The sequence below is a fragment of the Mizuhopecten yessoensis genome, unplaced genomic scaffold, assembly GCF_002113885.1.
Source record: "Mizuhopecten yessoensis strain PY_sf001 unplaced genomic scaffold, ASM211388v2 scaffold715973, whole genome shotgun sequence".
NCBI lineage: Eukaryota > Metazoa > Mollusca > Bivalvia > Pectinida > Pectinidae > Mizuhopecten > Mizuhopecten yessoensis.
The window spans coordinates 11,371-22,172 of record NW_018479884.1 but is presented as its reverse complement, the minus strand read 5'-3'; the positions used below and the strand labels follow the sequence as shown (position 1 = coordinate 22,172).

The window sequence follows — 10,802 nt, the reverse complement described above, 5'->3', positions numbered from 1 at the left end:
GCCCTTTCGGCTGGTTTTCTTGTTTTTAGGCATTCTAGAAAAAGAGTTGAGTATATTGTAGACATTTTGTATGATGAGTCGTATACTGAATTATTCATTAAACGTATACAGAAAAAAGGCAAATTAAATTAAAACTTTTTCTGATAGAAATCATAATTGCCGTACACATTAGATAGATGAAATTATTTGTTTCAGTGCAAACATTGTTTGCAAAGTTGGGGTATGCTCTATCTCGCTGACTTATTCATTTTCGTCAAAAAGCTATAAGGGTAAAAGTTGATATTTCTAAAATGGAAGACAGTCTAAACACATTTTATTTTATTAGCATTTTCTAGAAGTTGGAATGAGAGAAAAATACTCTTACATGCCTAAAGGTGTAGGATAAGGAAATTTCACCCTTGGGATTTTCAAATTTTCAAATTTGGCAAACCTTCGGCAAAGCCTCGGGTTAAACAAAATTTGAAAACTCCTCGGGTGGAATTTCCCTATCCTTCACCCCTGGGCATGAAAGACTCTTATATTACTGAATGACTTACTGTATATGAATTACATTTAGTTGAGACTACGAAATTAATAACTTCCATTCGAAAAGCAAAAGACTAATTCACTGTCCGAGATTAAACGCCGATTCCGAAATACTGTCGGATAAAGTCGGACAGTAAAACAAGTAGTAATATTTACTTAAAGCTTTTTATTTTTTATAATTTCTTGATTTAAATCAATAAACATTTTGTGGTTATTGCGGGAGTGCTTATTTTTATGGTCACCTTCAAAAATCCCCGGTTAAAGAAACTTCGATCACGTGATCCCGAAAAGTGTCCGATAATCACATTCAATGAAATGCTTCAAAATGTTACAAACGCACAACAAACAACGAGAAGGCCCCAGGTTTAGCACAGCTTTATTGTGATTGGTCCGAGATTACCCGGATTGCCCCTACTTGATTCGGGTCACATTTTGCTCACGTATTATCAAAGTGTATATTAAGTACGAGGTACCTCCCTTCTAATTCCTGTAGGAACTCTATCTAAATCAGAGAATCTATCGTTATAAATATCTGATTTAGATAGAGTTCCTACAGGAATTACCTCCCTTCCAACCATCCGCCCTTTTAAAGCAATATTCACACAGCTTATAACCACGACCATGGAAACTCTTCATTTATCTCTATTTTTAAAATATGTTTCTTGCTATACAAATGAATAAGACTATCTTAGACCCACGTCATGGATACTATTATTTCGAGGGAAATGAATCCTTAAACCGGAAGCAAGTACTAATCCACAACGCATGACCCTTAGTTCCGGAAGTAAACAAAGAATCCATGTTGACTCGTCGAATCATGTTCCTCGAATGAAAGCATATAGGCCAATTTAGTACATATTGACTTGGAAACGGGAGTCAGTGCAATACAACCATACATCAGACGACATGTTTCAAGACTCAGACTTCGAAGAGGCCTGTAGGGAGCTTCAGAATCCGAACATCAACGAAGCCGGTTATGAGTTCTTCACAGAGTCTAGTCACGATGGTTGTGTGGCGAGGATATACCGACAGTACAACGAGGTGGGTCAAAGGTTGAAAACGTATACGAACCCGTTTAAATGATTTATAGGCTCACGCGATTTATAGCTTAGCGTGTTTTGTTTTTTCACGTTACGTCATTTTCCCATAGAATTCTATGTTAATTTATATTTTTGGCAATTAATTTTCCTGTAATTAAAAAAAATGGTTTAACTCTGCTCAAAGGTAGAAATGATCTACTGCTTTTCTTGGTTATATTAGTATGGTTATTCCATTGGAAGGATTTTTGACCGTGATGAGTTATTTGGCAAAACCAATGTTTACGGCAAAATTTAGCATTATGTCTATGGGAATTATGTCAAAGTATTTACTTTATGCGTGGATGAAAAGTGATATCTCAACAACTGAGCCAACATTCCATGTCGAACAAAGTAACGAAACATTTTTGAAAAAAAAGTAAATCAACAAAGGATCCGATGGGAAAATGAAGTAACATGAAAGACTTATTATAATTATGGCACTGTATATCTTATTATCGACAAAGCCTATAACCCTTGCTTTGAAATGATATAAAGAATTTCTCTCCATAATATGTGCATGTGTAGCGGAACTGGACTGGGTGGATCGTCGGCAACCAGCTCAATTGGTAGAGCGTCTGTCTAGAATTCAGAGGGTCCTGGGTTTGAATCCTGATCTGGTCGTTTATTTTTCCTCTCCTGTTACAGTAGTGCCTGAGACCAACCCTTAAATTGTTTCAAGTATTTGGTGTATGCTTGGCAATGGGATACCCAATCCTGGGTTGTAAATGGGTTGTGTCTGCGGGGGCGAAGACTTAGAAAGAAAGAGAGGAATGTAGCGGAACTAGAGTTAAGAGGGTCCAGGGTTCGAATCTCGATCTGGCTGTGCAATTTTGACGCTCCTGTTACAGTCGGTGGTGTCTGTTACAAACCCCTGTTTCAAGTGCTGGGTGTTTGCTTAACAATGAAAGGACCAAACCTTGGTTGTAAATATTTTAGTGATGTGTTTGGGGGGGGAAATGAAAAAGAAGGGAAGAATACGGTGGAACTGGACAACGAGTTTGTCACACAACCGGGTAGCTTAATTAGTTAAAACTGAGTTTGACTGTCACAGGTTTGAATCCCTGTCTGGAAGTGCATTTGTCCTCTTCTGTTCAACATAGGAGTCTTCAATTCTGTGGGTGATGAATATTAATATAATAAATATCTCCTGCAAATTTCAGACCCCTGTTGCGCTCCCAAGTCAACTACTCTACCAATGCAATTCAGCTAAAGGGAATGTCCCCCTGGATAAAGCATAATCCTATGTAAAATTCCAACTTGTTTTTACGTGTTTGTTCCTGAACAATTTTATTATCCAGCCCAGGTTTGTTAACTCCCTGTCGCCACAGGAAGGGCCATGCACAATATTTGTAACAGAACACAAGTTGTGTGCTCACAATACTGTTATAATGCATCTGAAGTGTTAATACAATCTAAGCTTTAATAGCACCGTAAACAAATGAATTCCCACATGAATATTTCCATATCTGTAATTTCAGACCTCAGGTTTATACAAATACAAGGTGTATGGTACCCTGGCTGATGTGGATCCAGAGATTTGTTCCGAGGTATACATGGACTTAGAGTACCGACGTCAGTGGGATACTTATGTCCATGGTAAGTATATGGACCAAAGCATAGCAGTCAACCCCTGTCATAAGGTGGGAGACTCTCATTTTTGACCAAAATTTACCAATCTCCCTCTAAACTCCCTCATTCAAGTCCAAACTCACACAAACTCAAAATCTACATCCTGTGGTCAAATGATTTCCCAGTTACTTTAGGATGTGTGTAATGATCATAATAGGTGGAATTATTTTGATACATAACATATATAAAGGGAAAGATAAATTGAGCAAAGCAGTTTTTAGTCGCGTTTCACCCACTTTTTCCCCTCATTGGAAATGTGGAATGACAGATCTCCTTCATTAGAGGTTTCAGAGGTTGACACCTATGTCAAAGGGATCAATGTAGGTGGGATATTTACAGTATAGAAGTTAAATTTATGGACCAAATTTGCTGAAAAAAGTTTCCCCTGGGTATATGTGCCACATCTGCAACAATACACCAGAGGTGGTATGCAGATTATTGGAAGAAGAAGAACGAACATATTATTAAATGAACTTGCTCTGATGCTTTTTTAAACTGCTTTTATTTTAGAAGTAAATATCTGGTAACGAGTGAACCAATTTCATAACGATCAGTAGGTGATTATGTGAAGTCTGAATACACAGATTAAATTCATACATCAAAATTTCACTGAATATCAGTATAATTTCATTGAGATGTAGAATGTATTGCCACCTATTATTCAATTGAAATTATTTCTTTTCCAGTTCTATCTTTTTTTTTTGCTTTCCAGAATTGTATGAGAAAGAAGAGGATGGTAAAAAGCTGGTGTACTGGAATGTGAACTTCCCTTTCCCAATGTCAAACCGAGATGTATCCTTTTAATTTGCAGATGATCAGTAGACAGAATAGCTCAGTATCTAAAGATAATTTGTTCATCATTAAAATGACTGCAGCCTCTCACAACTTTAATTTGTCTATGTTTGGATTAGTTTATATTTTATAATCAATCTTTATAAAGTCCATAGCTGTTATTTATGTCTTTGTTGTATATTTTTTGCAAAACCCCCCACCTATTTCTAAAGTTAAAACTGTTTTTATTTCCCATACAGGGCTAGACAATAAGGGTGGCACGATAGTCTGAAACTAGCGAAATCTCCGGCTGGACTAGTGGTTCTTAAACTGTTCAAAATTTGATGTTTCTGATCTTGTTGAATATTATTGGGTTAGAAAAATGTGCACATGAACGATTACTATTTGGAAACTACTATCCCAAATCTATTACCCTTTAATAGAAGAAAACAAATCGACATAAAAGAGCCTGAGCTTCATTATTAAGAAATTAAAACAAAGAATATAAACAAAATCTTCATAATCAGAAAGCTAAAACAGAGTTTTAAAAATCAATGTATATATAGAAATGACCTTAATTAAACAACAGTATATATATTTGCGAGAACTCCGGGAGATGGAAAGTTTTGAAGGGAACAAGATATGGGCAGTGATGGCCAAGAGCGTGCCATGTACCAGTGTCCCGGAGAAAAAGGGTGTGATACGCGTCGACGACTATCTTCAGAGCTGTGTTCTATCAACCGACGGCAAAGTCGGATCTAAAGGTGAGATCTCAAAATTTTATTGTAATGCTTTACAACTTCACAGCACATAATTCTTACGTAAACGATAGGTAGTTGTATCGGTGGGACTTCCTCCCTTATAAGCAATTTATCGTTGGCCATGTCCCTTAAAATAAATTCTCATTGACTATGCCCCATAAAAACAAATTTGAAACAAATTAAAAACCCCAGGATATCATAGGCTGTTCCAACATAAGAAAACCAAATCTGACATACTGATACTACAGACGATAAAGATATATGGTGCACTATAGAACCTTAAATCTGACCTACTGATTCTACAGACGATAAAGATATATGGCGCACTATAGAACCTTAAATCTGCCCTACTGATACTACAGACGATAAATATATATGGTGCACTATACAACCTTAAATCTGACGTACTGATACTACAGAGGATAAGGATATGTGGTGCACTATAGAACCCTAAATCTGACCTACTGATACTACAGACGATAAAGATATATGGGGCACTATAGAACCTTAAAGCTGACCTACTGATACTGCAGAGCATAAAGATATATGGTGCACTATAGAACCTTAAATCTGACCTACTGACATAACAGAAGATAAAGATATATGGTGCACTATATAACCTTAAATCTGACCTACTGATACTACAGAGGATAAAGATATATGGTGCACTATAGAACCTTAAATCTGACCTACTGATACTACAGAGGATAAAGATATATGGTGCACTATAGAACCTTAAATCTGACCTACTGATACTACAGAGGATAAAGATATATGGTGCACTATAGAACCTTAAATCTGACCTACTGATACTACAGAGGATAAAGATATATGGTGCACTATAGAACCTTAAATCTGACCTACTGATACTACAGAGGATAAAGATATATGGTGCACTATAGAACCTTAAATCTGACCTACTGATACTACAGAGGATAAAGATATATGGTGCACTATAGAACCTTAAATCTGACCTACTGATACTACAGAGGATAAAGATATATGGTGCACTATAGAACCTTAAATCTGACCTACTGATACTACAGAGGATAAAGATATATGGTGCACTATAGAACCTTAAATCTGACCTACTGATACTACAGAGGATAAAGATATATGGTGCACTATAGAACCTTAAATCTGACCTACTGATACTACAGAGGATAAAGATATATGGTGCACTATAGAACCTTAAATCTGACCTACTGATACTACAGAGGATAAAGATATATGGTGCACTATAGAACCTTAAATCTGACCTACTGATACTACAGAGGATAAAGATATATGGTGCACTATAGAACCTTAAATCTGACCTACTGATACTACAGAGGATAAAGATATATGGTGCACTATAGAACCTTAAATCTGACCTACTGATACTACAGAGGATAAAGATATATGGTGCACTATAGAACCTTAAATCTGACCTACTGATACTACAGAGGATAAAGATATATGGTGCACTATAGAACCTTAAATCTGACCTACTGATACTACAGAGGATAAAGATATATGGTGCACTATAGAACCTTAAATCTGACCTACTGATACTACAGAGGATAAAGATATATGGTGCACTATAGAACCTTAAATCTGACCTACTGATACTACAGAGGATAAAGATATATGGTGCACTATAGAACCTTAAATCTGACCTACTGATACTACAGAGGATAAAGATATATGGTGCACTATAGAACCTTAAATCTGACCTACTGATACTACAGAGGATAAAGATATATGGTGCACTATAGAACCTTAAATCTGACCTACTGATACTACAGAGGATAAAGATATATGGTGCACTATAGAACCTTAAATCTGACCTACTGATACTACAGAGGATAAAGATATATGGTGCACTATAGAACCTTAAATCTGACCTACTGATACTACAGAGGATAAAGATATATGGTGCACTATAGAACCTTAAATCTGACCTACTGATACTACAGAGGATAAAGATATATGGTGCACTATAGAACCTTAAATCTGACCTACTGATACTACAGAGGATAAAGATATATGGTGCACTATAGAACCTTAAATCTGACCTACTGATACTACAGAGGATAAAGATATATGGTGCACTATAGAACCTTAAATCTGACCTACTGATACTACAGAGGATAAAGATATATGGTGCACTATAGAACCTTAAATCTGACCTACTGATACTACAGAGGATAAAGATATATGGTGCACTATAGAACCTTAAATCTGACCTACTGATACTACAGAGGATAAAGATATATGGTGCACTATAGAACCTTAAATCTGACCTACTGATACTACAGAGGATAAAGATATATGGTGCACTATAGAACCTTAAATCTGACCTACTGATACTACAGAGGATAAAGATATATGGTGCACTATAGAACCTTAAATCTGACCTACTGATACTACAGAGGATAAAGATATATGGTGCACTATAGAACCTTAAATCTGACCTACTGATACTACAGAGGATAAAGATATATGGTGCACTATAGAACCTTAAATCTGACCTACTGATACTACAGAGGATAAAGATATATGGTGCACTATAGAACCTTAAATCTGACCTACTGATACTACAGAGGATAAAGATATATGGTGCACTATAGAACCTTAAATCTGACCTACTGATACTACAGAGGATAAAGATATATGGTGCACTATAGAACCTTAAATCTGACCTACTGATACTACAGAGGATAAAGATATATGGTGCACTATAGAACCTTAAATCTGACCTACTGATACTACAGAGGATAAAGATATATGGTGCACTATAGAACCTTAAATCTGACCTACTGATACTACAGAGGATAAAGATATATGGTGCACTATAGAACCTTAAATCTGACCTACTGATACTACAGAGGATAAAGATATATGGTGCACTATAGAACCTTAAATCTGACCTACTGATACTACAGAGGATAAAGATATATGGTGCACTATAGAACCTTAAATCTGACCTACTGATACTACAGAGGATAAAGATATATGGTGCACTATAGAACCTTAAATCTGACCTACTGATACTACAGAGGATAAAGATATATGGTGCACTATAGAACCTTAAATCTGACCTACTGATACTACAGAGGATAAAGATATATGGTGCACTATAGAACCTTAAATCTGACCTACTGATACTACAGAGGATAAAGATATATGGTGCACTATAGAACCTTAAATCTGACCTACTGATACTACAGAGGATAAAGATATATGGTGCACTATAGAACCTTAAATCTGACCTACTGATACTACAGAGGATAAAGATATATGGTGCACTATAGAACCTTAAATCTGACCTACTGATACTACAGAGGATAAAGATATATGGTGCACTATAGAACCTTAAATCTGACCTACTGATACTACAGAGGATAAAGATATATGGTGCACTATAGAACCTTAAATCTGACCTACTGATACTACAGAGGATAAAGATATATGGTGCACTATAGAACCTTAAATCTGACCTACTGATACTACAGAGGATAAAGATATATGGTGCACTATAGAACCTTAAATCTGACCTACTGATACTACAGAGGATAAAGATATATGGTGCACTATAGAACCTTAAATCTGACCTACTGATACTACAGAGGATAAAGATATATGGTGCACTATAGAACCTTAAATCTGACCTACTGATACTACAGAGGATAAAGATATATGGTGCACTATAGAACCTTAAATCTGACCTACTGATACTACAGAGGATAAAGATATATGGTGCACTATAGAACCTTAAATCTGACCTACTGATACTACAGAGGATAAAGATATATGGTGCACTATAGAACCTTAAATCTGACCTACTGATACTACAGAGGATAAAGATATATGGTGCACTATAGAACCTTAAATCTGACCTACTGATACTACAGAGGATAAAGATATATGGTGCACTATAGAACCTTAAATCTGACCTACTGATACTACAGAGGATAAAGATATATGGTGCACTATAGAACCTTAAATCTGACCTACTGATACTACAGAGGATAAAGATATATGGTGCACTATAGAACCTTAAATCTGACCTACTGATACTACAGAGGATAAAGATATATGGTGCACTATAGAACCTTAAATCTGACCTACTGATACTACAGAGGATAAAGATATATGGTGCACTATAGAACCTTAAATCTGACCTACTGATACTACAGAGGATAAAGATATATGGTGCACTATAGAACCTTAAATCTGACCTACTGATACTACAGAGGATAAAGATATATGGTGCACTATAGAACCTTAAATCTGACCTACTGATACTACAGAGGATAAAGATATATGGTGCACTATAGAACCTTAAATCTGACCTACTGATACTACAGAGGATAAAGATATATGGTGCACTATAGAACCTTAAATCTGACCTACTGATACTACAGAGGATAAAGATATATGGTGCACTATAGAACCTTAAATCTGACCTACTGATACTACAGAGGATAAAGATATATGGTGCACTATAGAACCTTAAATCTGACCTACTGATACTACAGAGGATAAAGATATATGGTGCACTATAGAACCTTAAATCTGACCTACTGATACTACAGAGGATAAAGATATATGGTGCACTATAGAACCTTAAATCTGACCTACTGATACTACAGAGGATAAAGATATATGGTGCACTATAGAACCTTAAATCTGACCTACTGATACTACAGAGGATAAAGATATATGGTGCACTATAGAACCTTAAATCTGACCTACTGATACTACAGAGGATAAAGATATATGGTGCACTATAGAACCTTAAATCTGACCTACTGATACTACAGAGGATAAAGATATATGGTGCACTATAGAACCTTAAATCTGACCTACTGATACTACAGAGGATAAAGATATATGGTGCACTATAGAACCTTAAATCTGACCTACTGATACTACAGAGGATAAAGATATATGGTGCACTATAGAACCTTAAATCTGACCTACTGATTCTACAGACGATAAAGATATATGGTGCACTATAGAACCTTAAATCTGACCTACTGATTCTACAGTATCAATAACTGCTCTAGCGACTGCATCTGTTGAAGGTATTGTCATACCAAACAAGTGTATCAAGTTTCAGGAAATTTCGTTGAGGAATTAAATTGATAGAGCGATGAAAATGTGTTCTAAAAATTGTAACAGTGACCTTGACCTTCAATGCAGCTACCTGAAACGTATAAACCCGCACTTGTTCAAGGTATTGTCATACCAAACACCTGTATGAAGTTTCCTGAAATTCCGTCGAGAAATGAAGTCGCTAGAGTGATGACAAAGAGTGCAACATACGTACAGGCGGAATCCTGTTTCCCCTCTAACTTTCATTGCGAGGGGATAATAATATATAATATACACATCATATTACTATTATTGTGTCCAGCACCTTTGAGTAAGGACTAGACGAAGATTGAAACCCGGGACTTCAGATTGTAACATTATTGTACTGAGAAACTGGGCTACATGAGTGTCTTGGCCCAGCTGTGTGCAGATATATCCAAAATGGGAAGCTACTGTTATTACAACTAAAACCTACAGTGTATTGGGACAGGGATCTTTAATAATCTATGTAACAGGACAAAACACCACAATAAAGAACTGTTTGAAATGTTATTATAACTGCACTGTAGTAACACATGATCATCATCTTCATTCTGCTGCAGGTAAATTGTTTGCCAATGATGCTATCAGATTAGGAAACATGGTTCAAAATTGCAAATAACAAGTTACTTCGTAGACTTTGATTAGGAGTTATTCCCCTTTAACTACATCTTTTATCCTTCAGTGCCGTTTTCAAACTTGTGAAACCTTTTTGGAAAGGAGATAATGTGTATATCCTAACTAACAACATGTTGATGTGTATATCCTAGCTAACAACATGTTGATGTGTATGTATATCCTAGCTAACAACATGTTGATGTGTATATCCTAGCTAACAACATGTTGATGTGTATATCCTAACTAACAACATGTTGATGTGTATGTATATCCTAACTAACAACATGTTGATGTGTAT

General features: G+C 36.0%; 1 protein-coding gene across 1 annotated transcript; it reads left to right on the top strand.

The window, feature by feature from the left end:
* The first annotated feature begins 1,286 nt into the window (after positions 1-1,286).
* LOC110441460 (phosphatidylcholine transfer protein-like) lies at positions 1,287-4,833 on the top strand. Its single transcript, XM_021484612.1, has 4 exons — positions 1,287-1,566; positions 3,083-3,200; positions 3,946-4,025; positions 4,594-4,833. Exons 1-4 carry the CDS (start codon positions 1,432-1,434, stop codon positions 4,816-4,818), a joined length of 558 nt encoding a protein of 185 aa, XP_021340287.1. The 5' UTR covers positions 1,287-1,431; the 3' UTR covers positions 4,819-4,833.
* Positions 4,834-10,802: the final 5,969 nt, after the last annotated feature.